The sequence below is a fragment of the Bubalus bubalis genome, chromosome 14 (assembly GCF_019923935.1).
Source record: "Bubalus bubalis isolate 160015118507 breed Murrah chromosome 14, NDDB_SH_1, whole genome shotgun sequence".
Classification (NCBI taxonomy): Eukaryota; Metazoa; Chordata; class Mammalia; order Artiodactyla; family Bovidae; genus Bubalus; species Bubalus bubalis.
Genome location: NC_059170.1, coordinates 22,868,451 through 22,889,780, shown reverse-complemented (window position 1 = coordinate 22,889,780; position 21,330 = coordinate 22,868,451). Strand labels below are relative to the sequence as shown.

At 46.2% G+C, this 21,330-nt stretch overlaps 1 protein-coding gene across 15 annotated transcripts; it reads left to right on the top strand.

Moving 5' to 3' along the window:
• The first annotated feature begins 226 nt into the window (after positions 1–226).
• Positions 227–21,025, top strand: C14H20orf96 (chromosome 14 C20orf96 homolog). Of its 15 annotated transcripts, none has more exons than XR_003103064.2 (11): positions 227–637; positions 926–974; positions 1,433–1,550; positions 11,202–11,314; positions 13,628–13,786; positions 14,271–14,388; positions 15,405–15,562; positions 15,643–15,744; positions 15,927–16,013; positions 16,166–16,360; positions 16,492–16,674. XR_003103064.2 is itself a non-coding variant. In XM_044927766.1 (11 exons), the coding sequence occupies exons 1-11, from the start codon at positions 618–620 to the stop codon at positions 20,755–20,757; spliced, it is 1,002 nt and encodes a 333-aa protein (XP_044783701.1). In that variant the 5' UTR covers positions 239–617; the 3' UTR covers positions 20,758–21,025. The 15 variants fall into 15 exon arrangements, 14 of the variants coding, with proteins under 14 accessions (XP_025119491.1, XP_044783701.1, XP_025119493.1 ...); XM_044927766.1 differs by lacking the exons at positions 16,166–16,360; positions 16,492–16,674 and adding exons at positions 16,681–16,799; positions 20,697–21,025 and having other exon boundaries at positions 239–637; positions 15,405–15,460; XM_025263704.2 differs by lacking the exons at positions 16,166–16,360; positions 16,492–16,674 and adding exons at positions 16,681–16,799; positions 20,697–21,025 and having other exon boundaries at positions 243–637.
• The last annotated feature ends 305 nt before the right edge of the window (positions 21,026–21,330 follow it).

The following is a 21,330-nucleotide window of genomic DNA, read 5'->3' as shown; positions in this document are numbered from 1 at the left end:
TTTAAACAAGAAATTAAAATATGTTGGTAAAGCAGTGAAAATACAGAGGAGAGGGTGATGGAGAAAATGGGGGAAATTCCTGGGGGAAAGTCCTAGAGAAAATGAGAAAGGACAGGTTTCAGTGCACAATAGGAATCGAGGTCAGCAAACAGTTTATAGAGTCTCAGTAGGGAGGCATGTGGGTGGGTGAATGAGGTGATGTGAACCTGAGTTTACTGATTCCCATGATTTTCCCGGTGAAACAGGAAGCAACGTAATCAGCCAAGAGTAAGGATGGAGAAGGACGTGATGGAGGTTTGCTGAGAGGAGGAATATGACATAATTCTTTAGCATGATAGGCGGGGCCAGCTGAGGAGAATTTGAAACCGCGATGCGTGGAATGTGGCGAGAGCTACTTTTTCCAGTGCGATATTGGTCCCTCTAGGCGCTCGGTAGTCTGCGTCCGTTTCCTTGGAGACCGAGACAGGCGAGAAAGCATCAGGTCTCTCTGGGAAGTTTGAGTGGCCTTGGTTACCGCGCGATCCACGCTGAGACAAAGAAGTTGGAGAAGCCGAAGAAACAGGCATCCCCCAAAATCGGGGCCCCAAAGCCTCGGGACTCTTCTTCCATTCTCCCTAATGGCGCGCAACTTTCCAAAGTATGTGAAAGCGGTAAGGAGGAAGGTGGAGTGCGCATGCGTGGCCCCCATCCTAGCGCTGGCTGGGTCCTCTCCGGGTGTCATCCCGCTCGTTTGACCCCGCCCTCTCCCCCCACCCCCTTATCTTCCTAGACCCGCCTCTCTCGCGTGTTCTCAGGCTCCCGCTAGGCTTGTGTCCTTAGTGACTGAGGTTTCGGGTTCGAGACCCCATCCCAGTTTCATGCTTGCTGCTTGCATTCTCACGGGTTGGGACTGATTGGAGTATTTTCCCGACCCAACACTTTGCAGACGCAGCCGCTCTGGGATCGGCTCCACAGTCCCCCAGTTCCAGGTTCTGGTGAGTCCAGGAGGGCTAGGGTCGGTGTGGGGGTGGGGCTTGCTGACCCGGGGCGTGCCTCAGAACCTCAGTTTTCTCACCGTCTTATCAGGAGGTAAGGATATATTATGCTGCTCTCTTCTTTATCTCTGATTGCATATCTGCTTTCCTATCGGGTCTTTTCCATGTCTTCTGTTTCTCAGTTCTTAGCACCTCCCGGCCTGGATGTGCTTAGTAAATTCTGGCTGGCTGATGCAAATTTGATAACATTTAGGGAGCACTTACCACATGCTTTACAAATATCTTTTGGAATGTACCAACCTATGGGGGTAGGTTTTTAAATATGGTCCAGTTTACAGATGAGAAAATTGAGGCTCAGAGAGGTAAACCCACTTGGTCAAGGTTACAGATATCAGTAAGGGGGGAAGCTGGGATTTGAGCCCATGAGCTGTGTGACTGATTTGTGTTATGTCTGGTAGGATTATGTTCCATGGCAGCGGTCCAAGCAGAGAGCCAAGCCATCTGCTCTGCCTCCAATCCCACAGACTGTGGGCACTAAGAAAAATGAAAGGAAGACCTGGTCTACCATCCAGCCAGGTGGGCAGAGGTCCTTGGGCGCTGGAGAAGGAGGTGGGGACAGGATGGGGTAGAGGTTCTTGGCCCTTGGTGACAGCATTTATATCAGGGTAGGCTAACTGCTTGGAGAAGGCAATGGCACCCCACTCCAGTGCTCTTGCCTGGAAAACCCCATGGACAGAGGAGCCCGGTAGGCTGCAATCCATGGGGTCACTAAGAGTCGGACACGACTGAGCGACTTCACTTTCACTTTTCACTTTCATGCATTGGAGAAGGAAATGGCAACCCACTCCAGTGTTTTTGCCTGGAGAATCCCAGGGACAAGGGAGCCTGGTGGGCTGCCATCTACGGGGTCACACAGAGTCAGACATGACTGAAGTGACTTAGCAGCAGGCTAACTGCTATAACAAACAGTCCCCAGATTTGAAGTATTAATACAGATGCTTGTTTCTCATTTATGTCAAAGTACATTTGTGGATCTGGGGGGAGGGGGGTAATCTTTTTCACATGATCATTCTGGGGTCTAGGCTCCATCACCTTGTGACTAGGAGGACATCTTGTAAGGTCCCGAAGTCCTCTGTTGGGTCCTTTTGCATTCAGCAGAGAGAAGAAAGAGAGCAAGAATATGGATGATCTTGGGGACAGTTCTTTTTCAGGGCCTAGACTTGAAGTGACACACATCACACCCACTCATATTCCCATGTCCTTAACTCAGCCACATGCCCACTTTTAACCCCAAGGAAAGATGAGAAATGTAGTCCAGCTAGGAAAAGAAAACAGAGTTAGGTGAACTTGGGATAATCTCTGCCACATCACTGTCACACCTTCCAGGGGAGTTCTGAGGCCTTGGCTTAGGCAAACATGGATTCAGATCTTGGTTCTCTCATCTGCTCTCTTGGGAAAGTCATTCATCTCTCTAAGTTTCTGTTTCCTCATTTTTAAAATGAGGACACTAATACTTACCTGATATGATGTGAGAGTTAAATGAGAAGATCCGTGTAAAGCCCATTGTTATTCAACCTTATGAGACTCAGCACTCCTTTTAATGACATATATTTTGTAATATTCCTTTAATATCCTGAAATAAACTTCATAGATAATATAATCTACCTATGTATATAATTTAAAAGTTAATATAATGCCCTAACTGTAAAGTAAAGAAAAAATACAAAAAGAAATGAAAAAGAAATGCAAAATACCAAGAAAAAGAAATGCAAAAAGGCAAAATGGCTGTCTGAGGAGGCCTAACAAATAGCTGAGAAAAGAAGAGAAGCTAAAAGCAAAGGAGAAAAGGAAAGATATACCCACTTGAATGAAGAGTTCCAAAGAGTAGCAAGGAGAGATAAAGACTTCCTCAGTGCTCAATGCAAAGAAATAGAGGAAAACAATAGAATGGGAAAGACTAGAGATCTCCTCAAGAAAATTAAAGATACCAAGGGAACATTTCATGCAAAAATGGGCACAATAAAGGACAGAAATGGTATGGACCTAACAGAAGCAGAAGATATTAAGAGGTGGCAAGAATACACAGAAGAACTATACAAAAAAGATCTTCACGACCCATATAACCACGATGGTGTGATCACTCACCTAGAGCCAGACATCCTGGAATGTGAAGTCAAGTGGGCCTTAGGAAGCATCACTATGAACAAAGCTAGTGGAGGTGATGGAATTCCAGTTGAGCTATTTCAAATCCTGAAAGATGATGCTGTGAAAGTGCTGCACTCAATATGCCAGCAAATTTGGAAAACTCAGCAGTGGCCACAGGACTGGAAAAGGTCAGTTTTCATTCCAATCCCAAAGAAAGGCAATGCCAAAGAATGTTCAAACTTCCGCACAATTGCATTCATCTCACATGCTAGCAAAGTAATACTCAAAATTCTCCAAGCCAGGTTTCAACAGTACATGAATGGTGAACTTCCAGATATTCAAGCTGGATTTAGAAAAGGCAGAGGAACCAGAGATCAAATGCCAGCATCTGTTGGATCATTGAAAACGCAAGAGAGTTGCAGAAAAACATCTACATCTGGTTTATTGACTATGCCAAAGCCTTTGACTGTGGATCACAACAAAATGTGAAAAATTCTTAAAGAGATGGGAATACCAGACCACCTTACCTGCCTCCTGAGAAATCTGTATGCAGATCAAGAAGCAACAGTTAGAACTGGACATAGAACAACAGACTGGACAGAAAAGGAGTACGTCAATGCTGTATATTGTCATCCTGCTTATTTAACTTATATGCAGAGTACATCATGCGAAATGCTGGGTTGCATGAAGCACAAGCTGGAATCAAGATTGCCTTATGGCAGAAAGTGAAGAAGAACCAAAGAGCCTCTTGAGGAAAGTGAAAGAGGAGAATGAAAAAGTTGGCTTAAAGCTCAACATTCAGAAAACGAATCATGGCATCCAGTCCCATCACTTCATGGCAAATACATGGGGGAAACAATGGAAACATTGACAGACTTTATTTTTGGGGGGCTCAAAAATGACTGCAGATGGTGACTGAAGCCATGAAATTCAAAGACGCTTGATCCTTGGAAGAAAAGCTATGACCAACCTAGATAGCATATTGAAAAGCAGAGACATTACTTTGCCAACAAAGGCCCGTAGTCAATCTATGGTTTTTCCAGTAGTCATGTATAGATGTGGCAGTTGGACTATAAAGAAAGCTGAGCACTGAAGAACTGATGAAGAATTTTGAACTGTGGTGTTGGAGAAGACTCTTGAGAGTCCCTTTGACTGCAAGGAGATCCAACCAGTCCATCCTAAAGGAAATCAGTCCTGAATGTTCATTGGAAGGACTGATGCTGAAGCTGAAACTCCAATACTTTGGCTATCTGATGCCAAGAACTGAGTCATTGGAAAAGACCCTGGTGCTGGGAAGGATTGACGGTAGGAGGAGAAAGGGACGACAAAGGATGAGATGGTTGGATGGCATCACTGACTTGATGGACATAAGTTTGAGCAAGCTCTGGGAGTTGGTGATGGACAGGGAAGCCTGTTATGCTGCAGTCCATGGGATAGCAAAGAGTTGGACATGACTGAGCGACTGAACTGAACTGAATGGAACTGTAAAGTAAAGGAAAAGGCAAGTTATTTACATTTAAATAGCAAACGTTTCATTATGTAAATGTTCAGGATGGCATGAGCAAGTCATCAGAAGCTTACTCATAGATGTGGCATCATGGTGAATGTAACAGTTGCGAATGCTGACTGACACACGATGGAAATTGGGGACTCAAATACCAAGAGGGATTTTTCATTGCAACCCGATTTCCAAAGTTGTGTCATCTCTTACTAGAGTTCTAAACAAAACAAGGCACAATCTTCCCCTGATTGGAGCTGCTTCATTGGAAAATTCAGCATTATGTTGTTGTTTAGTTGCTAAGTTGTGAATGACTCTTTTCGACCCCATGGACTACAGCATCAGGCTTCCCTGCCCTTCACCATCTCCCAGAGTTTGCTCAAACTCATGTCTGTTGAGTCGATGATGCCATCCAACCATCTCATCCTCTGTCACCTCCTTCTCCTCCTGCCCTCAATCTTTCCCAGCATCAGGGTCCTTTCCAGTGAGTTGGCTCTTCGCATCAGGTGGCTATAGTATTGGAGCTTCAGCTTCAGCATCAGTCCTTCCAGTGAGTATCCAGGGTTGATTTCCTTTAGGACTGACTGATTTGATGTCCTTGCAATCCAAGGGAGTCTTGGTAGTCTTCTATAGCACCACAATTCAAAAGCATCAATTCTTCGGCACTCAGCCTTCTTTATGGTCCAACTCTCACATCTGTACATGACTACTGGAAAAACCATAGCTTTGACTATATGACCCTTTGTCGGCAAAGTGATGTCTCTACTTTTTAATATGCTGTCTAGGTTTGTCATAGCTTTCCTTCCAGGGAGCAAGCATCTTTTAATTTCTTGGCTGCAGTCACTGTCTGCAGTGATTTTGGAGCCCAGGAAAATAAAATCTGTCACTGTTTCTGTTTTTTTTTTTTCCATTTTTATAGTTACATGTAAAACAAAATCAGGTTCTGGGATCAGATCATTATAATCGGATTTTACCTATGTCAGTATCTAGTAGGACTTAGAAAAGTTAAACAAGATAGGAGAATTCTATGTCCTATGGGGTTGTCCTGTCTGGGAGATATTGGGACCCTTAGTTTTTATGTGAACCACAGATTCCCCCAGCAGTATATGTAAATACCCCTGTTGAGCTGTTGAGAGTCATTGATGTAAAGTGATAAGCACACGACATTGTGATAGTGACAGAATTTTTGTCTTTGGTCCTATTCAAACAGCATCTACAAGGAAACGCTTGCCCTTTCCTTTCACTGGGAAAGCAGTGAGGTATGTAATAGACACAACCACAACCAGAACAAGAGCAATTAACATATGCCAAGGACATATGTGCTAGATACTATCTGAGCAATTTATGCATATCACTTCATTTAATCTTCCCAACAGCCCTGTGAGATGGGTGCTGATGTTATCACCTCCTCTTACAGATGAGGAACCTGAAGCACAGACAGGTGCAACTCCCAAGGCCACACAGGTAGGAGGGGGCACAGCCAGGCTGTGATATTTGGCAGTTTGGCTCCAGGACCCAGAGTCAACCACTGGAGAAATGTAGACCTGAGCTGGTGTTCCAGTGTCCCTTCTTGCTAGCAATTCTATTTGAGTTACTGATCCCAGCCTCAGTTTCCTTCCCTGTGGAAATGGGCACAAAGATTCCTGCCTTGTTCAAGTGTAATCTATATAAATAACAACAGTTAGCATCTGCTGAGGACTCAGTTTGTGTTAGGCTCTATTGTAGAGGCCTTATTTGTTCATTCATCCATTCATTCACTCATTCATTCATTCATATGTCCATTCAGCAGCAGCCATTTGCTGAGCCCCCGGTGTACACAGCATTGGGCTGAGTGTTGTTGACTTAGGAGAAAGATTGGTTTCTTGCCGTGTAGTTCATAGTCCCAACCTCACACATGTAATTACACAAAACTTTAAATACACTTGTAGGGACTTCCATGGTGGTCCAGTGGTAAAGAATCTGCTTTCCAATGCAGGGGAGTTGGGTTTGATCCCTGGTTGGGGAACTAAGGTCCCAATGCCTTGGGGCAACTAAATCTGCTGTGCTGCAACTAGAGGGCCCACGAGTCACAGCAAAGTGCAGCTAAAAAGAAAAAAAAAATACACTTAAAATTGAAGGTCATGATCTCATTCATGGGCTTCCCTGGTGGCTCAGTGGTAAAGAATCCGCCTACAATGCAGGAGACGCAAATGATGAGGGTTCAGTCCCTGGGTCAGGAACATCCTCTGGATGAGGCAATGGCAACCCACTTCAATATTCTTGCCTGGGAAATCCCATGGACAGAGGAGCCTGGTGGGCTACAGTCTCTGGGGTCGCAAAAAGCCAGACACGACTGAGCAACTGAGCACGTACGCATGATCTCATTCACTTCTGGAAATGGTGTCATCACCATTTTACAGATGAGGACACAAGCTTGGGTTGGTAGCATGTCTTGTGGAAAGTCATGTCCTTGAGGGCAGCTTTTGAGTATTAAAAAAAGATAAATCTGCTGATTCCACCAAGATGGAGTAGCCCCATTCCTTCCTGGTCCTCCCTTTTGCAACTAAAAATGCCTGGACACTACACAACAGAGATAGGCTCTGAAAACTGTAAAGAAGAAAGTGGGCTGATAGAATGGGGAGCATACACCATCATCTGGCCTTCATGCTGAATTTCAACAGGAGATTGTCTGCTAAAAAGAAGATGAAATAGGATCCAGAGCAATATCTAAGACACCCAAGATACAATCAGAATCACCCATCATACCAACAATTAGAAAAATCACAACATGAATGAGAAAAGACAGACACCAACACTGAGATGAATCAGATAGAACTATTTGACTATTCTTATTTATAGATGACATGACTGTCTACATAAAAAATCTTAAGGAATCTACTATATCTAAAAAGAAACTAGAAGTAATGAGTTGACCAAGGTTGCAGGATACTAGCACAACACACAAAAACCCATCACATTTCTATGTACTAATAATAAATATGTAGAAATCAAAATAAAAAACGCAATACATTTACAGTCACACCAAAGAAAATGAAATATTTAGGCATAAACTTAACAGAACACGTATAGGATCTGTAAGCTGAAATCTATATAATGCTAATGTAAGAATCAAAGAAGACCTAAATAAATGGAGAAACATACTGTGTTCATGGATTAGAAGACTCAACATTGTAAAGATGTCAGTTCTCAGATTGATTCATGTTTAATGCAATCCCAGTCAAAATCCCAGCAAGTTTTTTGTCGGCATAGACAGGTTTATTCTAAAATTTATACAGAAAAGCAAGGTCCTAGGATAGATAAGACAATTTAAAGTGAACAATATTGGAAGAATCACTTTACCTGATATTAATGTCTACTATTTGGTTATAGTAATCAAAACAGCATCGTATTGTTAGAGAAACACATAGATCAATAGAACAGAATAAAAAACCAGAAACAGCCACACAAATACCCAAGCAATTTTTGACAAAGGTGCAAGAACAGTGGAGAAAAGAAAGCCTTTTCCATAAATGGTGCTAAAGCAGATGGACATCCACAGATGAAAAAATGAACTTCTATTGAAGTCTCACAACTTATACAAAAATTAACCCAAAATGTAAATTTAAAATGAAATCACAATTAAATGTAAAATGTAAAACAGTAAAACTTTTAGAAAAAACATGAGAGCAAAATCTTTGGGACTGATGGCAAGTGAAGAGTTCTTTGTCTTTGTACCAACAGTGGATTCATAAAAGAAAAATGGAATAAATGGACAGGTAGGATTTCATAAAAATGTATGACTTCTGTTCTTTTCACAGTCTTCACAGAGATTAAGTATGAAGCTATGTACTTGGATAAAATGTTTGCAAACCACATACCTGACAAAGGACTGCTTTGTAGAATATATTGGGAACCCTCAAACTCAACAGAAAAACAATTCAGTTAAAGAGTTAAAGGCAAAACACTTGAAGAGACATTTCACCAGAAGAGGAAATACATATGGTAAATAAGCACAGGAAAAGATGTTCAACATCATTATCCACTGCTGCTGCTGCTGTTGCTAAGTCGCTTCAGTCGTGTCCAACTCTGTCCAACTCTGTGCGACCCCATAGACGGCAGCCCACCAGGCTCCCCCGTCCCTGGGATTCTCCAGGCAAGAACACTGGAGTAGGTTGCCATTTCCTTCTCCAATCATTATCCACTAGGGCTATGCAAATTAAACCAGAATGGGGTGTCACTGAACATCTATCAGAATGACTAAGATGAAAAATAGTTATAATGCCAAGTGTTGGCAACAGCAAGAGATTGGGTCATTCGTTTCTAATGAAACCAAGCACACATTTCCCATAATGATCCAACAGTTGCACTCTTGGGCATTTATTCCAGAGAAGTGAAAACTTTTGGTCACACAAAAACCAAACTGTTGGGCATTTATTCCAGAGAAGTGAAAACTTAACCGTCACACAAAAACCAGTGCATGACAGTTTCACTTTAGCCTGATTCATAATACCCTCAAACTGGAAACAATCCAGATGTCCTTTAATGAGTGAGTAGTTAAAGAAACTATGGTGCATCCATTCCACATAATACTATTCAGAAGGAAAAGGAAAGGACTTTTGATACTTTCACTAACTTAGATGAATCTCCAGTGAATTACGCTGAGTGAGAAAAGCCGATCTTAGAAGTATCATATTATTAGATTCCATTTGTATAAGATTCTGGGAATGACAGAACTGTAGAAGTGGAGAATAGATTCATGAATGCCGGCGGTGGGAGGAGGATGGAAGGGGAGGGAAATGCGCGTGGCAGTACGAGGCCCCAGGAGCAATCCTTTGCGTCTGTGGAACTGCTCTGTAACATGCTGTCTATCAGTGTCCTGCTTGTGACGCTGTGCTTAGTTTTATAAGATGTTATCATTGGGAGTAACGGGGTTGAGGAAACACAAGATTTCTTTGTATTATTTCTTAAAACTGCAGGTACTCTGAATTTATTTCAAAATTAAAAGTTTAATTAAAAAAAGATAAATCAGGGCTACCACCACTAATGAAAAGAAATACGCGTTATTAAACTGACAAATCTTCCTAAGTATTTTAAGTTCAACCTACAAATGTTATAATTTTTAAAAACCCTCGTAAAGGAGATTTTGGAACTTGGTTAATTAAATTCCCTTAAATTGTTTAAGCTACGTTTAAAATTTAATATATACATTTTCACTTTCAAAAAGTTTACTTGTTCTGATTAACAAAACCATTGGGCATGTAATGTAATTCTTGTATATCTAATAAATAAACCTCTAAATGTGGGTAATCTTATGTTCTCTTAAAAGTTGTGGTAATTTATATACATTTAATAAGATTGTATTAAACCTTGCAACTTAAAACAAATCTAAATCAAAATCTCATTTACGTATTTTGAATTAGAATCACAAGGGACTTCCTTGGTGGTCCAGTGGCTAAGACTGAATGTAAGGGGCCCGAGTTCCATCCCTGGCCAGGGAACTAGATCCCCCATGCCGCAACTGAAGATCCTGCATGCTGCAACAAAGATCAAAGATCCCACATGCTGCAACTAAGACCTGCATGCCAGTGCAGCCAAATAAATAAATAAATAAAAATAAATATTTAAAAAAATTAGAATTACAAGAGTAATTATTAATCACTCCATCTCTCAAACAGTTTCAAGTAAATATCAGATAATTCATAACTTTAACTCAAAAGTACTCTAATTTGCTTTGTCACCTCAGTACTTAATACTAAATTATGGATATCAATCCATTAAAGAAATAATATTTTTCAAAATGAACTGGGTTGCACCTCTAACAGGGCCTTTGAGGGCAGCATTTGTGATGTGATGGTTTGTGTGATTTGCCTCACGCCGGTGCAGGACACGCCAAGAGGAATCAGGGGTTCTTGGAACATGCCCTCTGAGTGTCTTCTGCTCTGAATTATTTTCGTATACTTCATATCTGGCAGGACCACAGGTTTTACAGGTATTTCAGAGACAGTGTTTTGCTTGGCTCCGGTATCTTTATCTGATGCTGTGGTCCTGATCCCAGTTCTCAGGTCACTGGTAATAACAGTGACAACTGGTAATTTATATTTGCACTGAATATGTGTTAAGCATTATTCCAAACACTTTAAAGGACAGTAACTTCTTATTTAGTCTTCACGACAATCCTGTGAAGTAGTCATGATGATGATTCTTGTATTATAGAGTAATGGGGAAGTGAGGGGCAGAGAGGTCATGTGAGCTGCCAGATTCAAACCCAGGCTGTCTAGCTCATTAGTTATTGCTTTTAACCTCTTTCCCTCCTGAGCTTACCACTGGCCAGCTTGGGGGGAAAGATGAGGGTGTCTGGCCATCTCGCACTGCTACCCCTCACTGCCCCTCTGTTCAGCCTCACAGTCAGTACGGTATGTGGAAGTTCCCTGGGCTTCGCTGTCCTTTATAACAAGGACCAGAGTGGGGCCTGGGAGCTTACTGATGGATGTGAGCTTTGGCCTGTCTCACTGTCATACACTATAAGGCCATGAGTGGATGCAGTTGGGGCCTGGGCTGTCTGACTGTTTCTCCTGACTCTCTCTCTGTCCTTTCCCATGCCCTAGGGTGGCAATCCAAGCCTACCTTGTGGATGACAAGCCAGCCGAGGAATCCACTAGAGCTGCGCAGAGGAAAGTTAGACTCTGGGAAGACACAGGCCACAATCCGACTAATGAGAGTATGAGCATCCTGCCACAGGCACTGGGGGCCAGGGCCAGGGGTGGGGGATGGTCGTAGTAAACATGCCCTGAGCACTTCATTGGGTGCCTGCCTGCAGTCTTGTTCTCCTCACAGCAACCCCATGGGCATGCTTATCATCAGCCCTGTTTTACAGAAGGGAAAACTGAGATGCATGGAGATAAATGACTTGCACCAGATCACACAGTTAGAAAATACAGTACCAAGGGTCAAAGGCAGTTAGACAAAGATTTGCCTTTGTGTTTAAGATTCAGGAAAATGATTGGAATCACTTTATTTCATTGCATTAGGAATACAATCTAGTGGCTTGTTCATTTACAAACTCTGGGAAATTAACCTTTCATGAAATACAGTGCATCTTGAAGCAAGACTTAGGAGCTTCCTATTAAAACTTTTCACATCAACTGATAGAACTTTTGATCATTCATTTTCTCAAAATCTGTTGTTTATTATGGCTTCTGAACAATGTTTCAAAGTATTTGAAATGAACTAGAAGAAGTGGGGGCATTAGTGTCCATAGCAGAAAGTAACATACCAAATACTATAACTACTACAAAATATTATAGAAGAGTTCTTAACTTCTTCAGGAAAGTTTTTAATAGCTCAATGAACAATGACTGTTATATAAAGAAATAGGGAGAAATGTATTTGCCTTGAAATCGTTTTTTTCCCTTTAACCTTCAATTTTGCAAAAATGAGTTGTTAGAGGCAGCCCAGTATTCTTAAAGGAGGAGCTCATATTTCTGATGTTATTTTTATCCTGACCTTAGAAGGGTTATGTGTTTTTGTTTGATATGAAACCTGAACCTGGACAATTGGCTCTAAAATCTGTGCTCCTAACCAGTTCCTAATACTCTCTCTTATAATCATTCATTTGTTTAGTCAACAAATATTTGAGCATCTACTGTGTCTCAGACCTTGTTCTAAGTGTGGGAATTCACCAGTGGTGTGGCCTATGACCTTAGGGAGCTCACAGTCTGCTAGGGGAGGCAGATAACAAACAAGATAGATAAAAATATGCTACGTGTAGTGAAGATAAGAGCTATGAAGAAGTATATAATAAGGTTAGGGGGCTAAAGGGCCACAGAGGAGGAGGTGGCCATGACCATTTTAGGAGGGTGGTCAGGGAAGGCTGTCAAGGTGGTGACATCTGAGGCAGGAAGGCTCCAGGCAGAAGAACTGGAACTGCAAAGGCCCTGAGGTTCATAGGAGTCCCCGGGCTGCTGTTGCTGTGTGCCGAGTGGGCTGTGGGGACAAGGGGGAAACAGAGCAAGAATGCAGAAACGACCCAGTTGGTTTGTTCTTGGAGTTGGAGTAGGATTCTGACTCTGCCCCTCAGCCTCAGGACAGTTTTTTATTCAAGCACCAACTCCCGAGAGTGCCAACGATGTGTCAGGCACCAAGCTGGGTGCTGGGGAGATAGCCATGAACATTATCCCAGAATCCGTGCTATGATGGAGCTTATACTTTAGCATAACAAATTAAAAAGGGGAGACGCATAACAAATTAAAAAACCTCCAAAGAATATTTACTCATCAGTTGATTAAGCCCACCCTTATGGAGCGCTAGGCACTGTTCTGTGTGCGTGCTGGAGATACAGCTGTGACAAGACAACCAAAGCCCCTGCCCTCCTGGCTGTAAAATTCTAGTTGGGAAGACAGACAAGAAAGAAGAAAATAAGAAAAATATGTTGGGGCTTCCTTAGTGGTCCAGCGGTTAAGACTTCTTTCAATGCAAAGAGGGCTTCCCTGGTGACGCAGGGTAAAGAATTCGTCCGCGATGCGGGAGACCTTGATTCCATTCCTGGGTCGGGAAGTTCCCCTGGAGAAGGGAATGGCAACCCACTCCGGTATTCTTGTCTGGAGAATCCCATGGACGGAGGACCCTGGCGGGCTACAGTCCATTGGGTCGCAAAGAGTCAGACACGACTGAGCGACTAACACACACATAGTTCACTGATTCTAAGAAGCCACTGGTAATAAGGCGCACCTTTATCTTAATAACTCACTAATTAAATATTTTTCAGCTAGACTGTAACACGCCACCAGCTGTAAGATACAGCTCCACCCCAGAGTATAAAATTATGGGGAAATGGGTGTTTCAGAAAGGATGAAATAATTCAAGGTGTTCTGACCCGCAGACAATAGAGAACAGCCGCCCAGCTCGGGTGGCATTTATCAGTAGGGGCCACAAGGGGGCGGATTGCGGCGGGAGGGACGTGGTCCTTGGGCTCCGGGAGGTGCCGGCCGGCCCCGCGCATCGCCGCCTCCCTTCCCTGTCTTTCCGCCCGCAGACAATGCTCCGGAACCGGCGAACCTCGTACCAGGAGCTCTGCGACCACGAGGACTTCCTCACCAACCACTGTGGGGAACTGATCAAGGCCATCCAGGACACAGAGGACAGCGCGGCCCTGAAAGTGCGGATGTTGCTGCAGCAGCAGGACGTCTACATGGTGATTCTCCCCGCCTTGGCCCCGCAGCCCCGCCTTCGCCCTGAGCCGCCGTCCAGCCCGCGACACCGCCCCTCCCGAGCCCTCGGGCGCCCTCTCCTGCTTTCTCCCGGCCGGTTGCATAAGCTCCTTCCTCCGTCTGGAAGATAGCATCTTTTACACACTCCACTCTCCCCGCCCCCCGCACCCCTACCTGGGTCTTGGAATCAGACTGGGGGTAGGGTGGGGACTCATCCCAGTTCAGCACTAATTAGCTGGAAGGCTCTGAGTCAACCTCTGAGCCCCATACAAGTTGGACACAATAGCGCTTACCCCGAAAAGGAGTTGCACCTGGCACACAGGAGGTGTGGGCCCCAGTGGGGTTGGGTCTGGGGACTCCTCTGAGGAAGTACTGAGTTCTCTGACGGTCCCTGCTTTGGCAGCACCAGTGGAAGCGGGGGTGGTGGGGTGATGGTGGTGGTGAGCTAACGCCCCCCCACTCCCACAGACCATCACTGACATCTTGGAGTACTCCAACAAGATGAAGCTGCACCAGATGAAGTGTGAGCTCCAGGAATGGGAGGAGAAGGAGGAATCCAAGATCCGCAGTAAGAATCTCTCCGCGGGTTAGTTGACCCTCACCTGGCTCTCTAGGGGAAGCCATCAGGCCCACCACCTCACTTCTGAGGCAGAGGGGACTGCTAAGATGCACAGCGACAGCTTACTTATCACTTAGCACTTGCAGGCCCTATGTGCTTTGTTTTTAAGGGCATACTTTCAGTCCTTACAACTACTTATAAGGCAGGAAGTTTTTCTTTTCTCCCATTTTATGGATGAGGAAACTGAGGCTAAGGGAAGTGAAGTAGCCTGTTGAAAGTTATATAGCTAGGAGCCAGCATCCAATCCCAACCTATCTGTTTCCTGCCAAGGTTCCTCTGGGAGTTGGTGGCTGGGCAGGTCACTGGTCACAGATTTGTTGAGCCTGTGGTTTTTTTCCCCTGGTATGTCAGGCAGCTTCAGACACTTGGGAGTCCCTCCATGGAGGGTGGCAGGATAGACTGCCTTTTTTTTTTTTGGCTGCACAAGCTCTTTGTTGCAGCTCAAGGGCTTTTTCTAGTTGCGGAGCACAGGCTCTGGAGTGCACAGGGCTCAGTAGCTGCAGTTAGTAGGCTTCTCTAGTTGTGCTGTGTGGGCTTAGTTGCCCTACAGCATGTGGGATCTTAGTTCCCCGACCAGGGATCAAACCCTCATCCCTTGCATTGGAAGGCAGATTCTTAACCACTGGACCACCAGGGAAGTCCCAGGATAGGCTGTCTTAATCCTGCTCTGTCACCCCATCTCCCCAGGCTTGGTGCCAAGGATTGGGCACCGGGATAGTTTGTTTCCTCTTTTGGGTAGGTTGTTGCTTCTTCTCCTGTGGAGGCAAAGCTCTTTCTGGGGGCTTACCTGTCCATCACCTCCCAGCTGTGTTTGGGCTTGTTTCAGCCCAGACCCCAATCCAGATGAGATCAGGTGCGTTCAGGCTGGTACAGCCGTAGACCCAGACCCCAGTCCACTGGCTAAGGAGAGCTTTGCTTCTTGGGTGGCCCTGGAGCGGTTCTTGAGGGATGATCCTGCCTTCTGTCCCTCCTGATCTCGTCAGACCTGGAGCAGCAGGTGGAGCAGCTGGATGCCCAGATCGAGAAGGTCCGTGAACAGGTGAGCTTCGTGAGCACATACAAGGACCACGAGTACCCCATCAAGTTGGTACAGGTGGCCAACCTCGTGCGCCAGCTGCAGCAGGTGAAGGACAGCCAGTTGGTAGGTGAGCCCCTGGTTTTGCCTCACCTGACCTTGTGGGAGGCAGGGTTGGTGGCCAACACCTTCCTGCTGACCCCTAGGACGAGCTAGATGAACTCAGTGAGATGTGCAGAATGGTCCTGGCGTCTATGTCCAACCAGATTCAGAATAAGAAAAAAAACCTTCTGAGGTCTCTGGTGGTGGTGAGTAGCCAGCCACTGTGGCAGGTATCCGGGTCCTGCCCCCAGCCCTGCTTTCTTAACCCTGTCCTCTGCCCTCAGGGCCACCACATGCCTATCTGCTACCCAGGGCAGGGGTAGACACTGGGGCCAGTCTAGGGGCCAGACTTCTAGGGGGCCAGAAGAAGATTTCCCTTCTTCCACAGAAAATCCAGCGTGCCGATCAGGAGACTCTCCTGCAGAAGACCTGGAATACCCGGGTTATACTGAAATACATGGACAAGTTCCAAGAAGTGAGTGGGTGGCGATGGTGGTGGTCCCCCCTGTGTGAGAGCAGGGGGAGTGGGTGGTCCCCAGGACCTCTGAGGGGGTCAGGCTTGTCCTGATCTGGGGCTCACGAGGTCTCTGCTGTGCCATTAATGTCACTCGTCTTCCATCTGAGAAGGGAGTTTGTCCTGGACTAGGCCTTGCCTCATTAACCAACACCACCAGCCGTGACCCATCGGCAGCATCACCAAGCTTCACCCACACAACCATCACTTGACTATCACTACCACTGCTTGTCTTCACCTCTTAATTCTTGACATAGACCATCATTCAAGACCATGTTAATGAATTCCATGATCACCACCCTCTCACGGTAATTTTTGTTATCTTGCACTTTCATCAGTTGTCTGCGTAAATGACCTTCATCAACTCCACCAGCCCCCACTAATTCTCACTGTCGAGCACTGCCACCCCCTGCAGCCTGTCTCCCCTCACCTTTTTCAGCACCATCAAACGTTGTCAGTAACTCATGAGCCAGCCCTGCGCTGCAAGGAGGGAGCCCCGCTTTGGAGTCCAGAAGTCCCAGTGACAGAGCCCAGGCTATTTCTCTAGATGTCCTTATTCACGCATTTTGTCCTTTTCTTCTATTGGTTGGGGGATGTTTGGTTTCTCACTTTCACCTGCTTTCCTCAGTTTATAGACCGTTTTGAGGAGGAAATACCCAGATTAAGGGCTGAGATGGAACAGCTGGAATTTCAGATCTGGGAACCCCGAGAGATCGTATTTGCAGATGTTCTACTTCGGAGATCCAAGTAGGTGGTCCTTGAGCAGCACCTCTTACACTAGCCATGCTCTGGGCTTGAGCAAGCTCTCTGTTCTTGGGGGGCGGCCTGGGGGAGAAGGCAGGACCTGTGCAGGTGGGCAGGAGACTGGGTGTTTGCCACTGACCGTGCGGCCGCCGTGACCTTTTGCCATCTCTTGGCCTGAGTGTCCATCTGCACGAAGCAGGCTGAGTTAGGTAATCTTCTTGGCCCCTTCCAGTTCCAGATTCCATGTCTCAACCAAGTGGGTGCACCCCTGAGCTCCCAGGCTGTTCAGGAAGACGGTGTTGAGTAGGGTGGTTGGCTCCAGCAAAGAATGGCCTGGAAGGCACCCTGCGAGGAGAGAACGGTGTTCTCTCTGTGGAGCAGACTTCTGGAACCCAAAGGAAGAACTTCCTTCCAAAACCAATTCCCTGCCCCACCTCCCAGGGGGCAGGCCCTCCCTGTTTGAGTGTGGGGATCCCACCAGGCCATGCCTCTCCAGCTGGGGCAGTTCCTGCCATCTGCCAATTATTTTCCTTCTCCTTAGCTTCTGTGTCTGTCTCCTTCTCTTCCTCTCCCTTTCCTTCTTCCTCCTCTACCTCTTCATTCTCCTCTTGCTGCTGCTGCTGCTGCTGCTAAGTCACTTCAGTCGTGTCCGATTCTGTGCGACCCCAGAGATGGCAGCCCACCAGGCTCCCCCATCCTTGGGATTCTCCAGGCAAGAACACTGGAGTGGGTTGCCATTTCCTTCTCCAATGCATGAAAGTGAAAAGTGAAAGTGAAGTCACTCAGTCGTGTCTGACTCTTAGCGACCCCATGGACTGTAGCCCACTAGGCTCCTCCATCCATGGGATTTTCCAGGCAAGAGTACTGGAGTGGGGTGCCATTGCCTTCTCCTCTTGAGTTTCCTTAAAAAGTGCTGTCAGATCTACGACGGGCCTATGGAGCACCAGGCGTGGTGAGGGCAAACAGTCCTTGGCTTTGCCACCACAGCCGAGGATGGGACCAAACATGAATCGATAACGAGCCACAGATAAATGTCGCAGTGAGATGAGAGCTGCTAAAGAAGAGGTGTGGATGTGGTGACAGGAGAGCGTGGCCTGGACAGAGAGGTGTCTGGAGTGGCAAAGAGGTCTCCCTAAAAATGTGATCTTTTTTTTTTTTTGACCGTGCTGGGTCTCCACTGTGGTACATGGGCTTAGTTGCCCCACGGCCTGTGGGATCTTAGTTCCCAGACCAGGGATCAAACCTGCATACCCTGTATTGGAAGGCAGATTCTTCACCACTGGACCACCAGGGAAGTCCTGAGAATGTGACATTTTTAAACTAAAGTCTGAGGGATTAGTCATAGAAGTTCACTGGGCAAAGGGGGCTGAAGGGGAAACTGAAGGAAGAGCATTTCTAGGTGGTGGTGCTGGCATCTCAAGATGTGCTAAGTAGGCTCCATTGTCCCTACCTGAGCTCTGGACACACTGAAATAAGAATGAAAGGGGCAAGGGAGACATGGGCCAGACTCTCACTTTTATCTGATAGAGCTGATTTTAGAGAATGTAGCTTATATCTCCAGGCATGTTGGCTTCTGAATACTAACCCAGAATTAGGCAAATGGAGTTCTGTGGTCAGCTGCATGGAAGCAAAGGAGACTGTAGTCCTTGCAGGCTGCTCATTACTGAGAGAGAATGGGGCAGGGCTACCCAGGTCCCATTCCTCTCTCCAGACTCTGTTCAGGTTGTTATACCTCCTTCCCAGGCAGAGTGAGTAAAGAGATGGAGAGAGGCCAGGAGCAGTATGCCCATTGATGATGTATGCCCACTGATGACAGTATGCCCATTGATGCCCTTCCATGGGCAGGGAGACGCCAGGAGTGGGAAGAAGCTGTCCCCTCCTAGAATGTGGGAATGGCACGCTGCTAAGTAGAACTTTTCCATCCAAAACATGCACTGGAATCACCTGGAGATCTTGTGGAAAAGCAGATTCTGAATCGATAGGCCTGGAGTGGGGCTCAAGAGTCTACATTTCTAAGAAGCTCCTGGGAGATGCTGAGGTGCTGACCCCTGGACCACAGGCTGAGCAGTGAGGCTGTAGATGTGTGGTAGGAGGGAAGTTGGTGTTTATGGGGAGCTGAGTGGGGTTGGGCTGCTCCTCAGCCCTGCCCCTAGGGACTTCCATGCAGGGCCCTGTAGACCAAAGATTTTTGATCCTGAAAGCAAAGAACTTTTTTTTTTTTTTCCCCCCATACTACTTGTCATACAGGATCTTAGTTCCCCAACCAGGGATCAAACCTGTGGTCCCTGCAGTGGATGTGTGGGGTCTTAACCACTGGACCACCAGGGAAGTCCTAAATAAAGACTTTTCAAGCTCAGTGATGACATCAGATTTGCATTCCAAGAAAAGACACTTTGAAAAGAATATGGAGAAGATGTTGGAGAGGCTGTGTTGGGAGTCCAGTTGGTTATGGTGGCAGTTGTGTGTGGAGGGGGTGGTTGGGAGTGACTTGGCCAAGATGGGTGGCAGAAGAGAGAGGAGAGATGGACGGAGTGGAGAAATATTTAAGAAGGTAAATCTGTAGGACTTGGTGATATTTGGATATGAGAAGCATAGTATAGGGAGGTGTCAAGAATGACCCTTGGCTTTCTGGCTTTTGTAACAGGGTGGGTAGTGGTACCAAACCCAGAGAGAGGGAAGACTGGGACTGGGGGTGAAGGATGCATATGTAGGTCAGTCAGCAGTTGATTTGGACATTGAGTTTAAGTTATGGAGACCTGAGCGTGGAGCTGACAGGTAGGGAGCTGGGGGTATAAGAGTAGATCTCAGAAGACAGACTTTGTCTGGAAATGGAAATTTTGGCAATGCCAGTACAAGCTGGAATCAAGGTTGCTGGGAGAAATATCAATAACCTCAGATATGCAGATGACACCACCCTTATGGCAGAAAGTAAAGAGGAACTAAAGAGCCTCTTGATGAAGGTGAAAGAGGAGAGTAAAAAGCTGGCTTAAAAGTCAGCATTCAGAAAATAAAGATCATGGCATCCAGTCCCATCACTTCTTGGCAAATAGATGGGGAAACAATGAAAACAGTGACATTTTATCTTCTTGGGCTCCAAAATCACTGCAGACAGTGACTGCAGCCATGAAATTATAAGACGCTTGCTCCTTGGAAGAAAAGCTACGACAAACCTAGACAGCATATTCAAAAGCAGAGATATCACTTTGCTGACAAAGGTTCGTATAGTGAAAGCTATGGTTTTTCCAGTAGTCATGTATGGATGTGAGAGTTGGACCTTAAAGAAGGCTGAGTGCTGAAGAATTGACACTTTTGAACTGTGACTGAGTGACTGAACAGCAGTGCAGAGATGCATTGTCTTTTTTTTTTTTTCTATTTGAACGATTTCAAATGTATAGAAAAGTTGAGAGAATACTATGATGAGTACCCAGTTACGCATCTAGATTTAGAATTTGTTATATTTTGGCCGTATCGACTTCATCTTCATTTCTTCCAGACCCTCCCCATTTGCCAGGTGAAGAAACAGAGGCTCGGCTGGGGTCTGTCCCCAGTGAAGGCGGGAGGCTCAGAGAGGAAAAGCAGTGTGTTTAAGGCGACATAGAGCCAGGCTTCCAAAACTGTCATTCTGATTCCAGAGAGCGCGCTCATCCTGAAGGGCCCCAGCACTTGAGAGCTGAGCTCCTGTTCCCTGTTGACCTCAGACCTCTGTAGGGGAACATGAGTCCTGCCAAACCAATTCCTGTTTCATTTTGATGTGCATATGTGTGCGTGCACACAGGTTGTTTTGGAATGGGGCTCCCCGGTACTAGTGTTCGAAAGAGCAGGGTTCCCCTGAGGCCATGCTCCCCTACCTGCAGCTCTAGTGCCTGGCCTCTTACACCTCCGCTTTGCTCCTCCCTACAGGTGCACGCCTGACATGGACGTCGTCCTCAACATCCCTGTGGAAGAGCCGCTGCCCTTCTAGATGGCGGGGCTGGGGGCCAACCCTCCTTCCCTGGTCTCTTCCCCCTACCCGGAGCCTTGAGTTCTCTCCTAAGGCCACGTCCCCATTCAGGTGCCAGTCTGCAGTTCCTTCCCTCCTCACTCCCTCCCTCTTTCCCCACTTTCTTTCCCTCTCTCCCTTCCTTTCTTCTTTCCTCTCCTGCCCCTCATTCTTTTGGAGCTGCTACTTGGGCCAGGTAGGAATTCCTAGGCGAGTCCTTTTTACCAATAAAGTTGGGCTTGCCCTATTCTTTGCCAGTGTCTGGGGCTTCCTAAGGCATGGTAGGAATAGATTTTGTCTTAAGAGGTGGATAACTGTGCTGCCTGCATCTGGGGCTCAGAACTTCTCAACAAGTGCTGGAGGGACCCCTGCCTGAGTCTCCATGGTTCTGTGGCTCCAGCTGCCCCCTCCCTGGTGCAGTGGGAGCCCAGTTTTCCCCCTGATTTGTGCCCAGATCTTTTGAGACCAGTGCCCGGGTGGAGGGGGGACGCCTGGAGTTTGATACCCCTGGGAACTTGCTGAACCTTCACTGCTGCTGTCCATCTCTCTTACAGT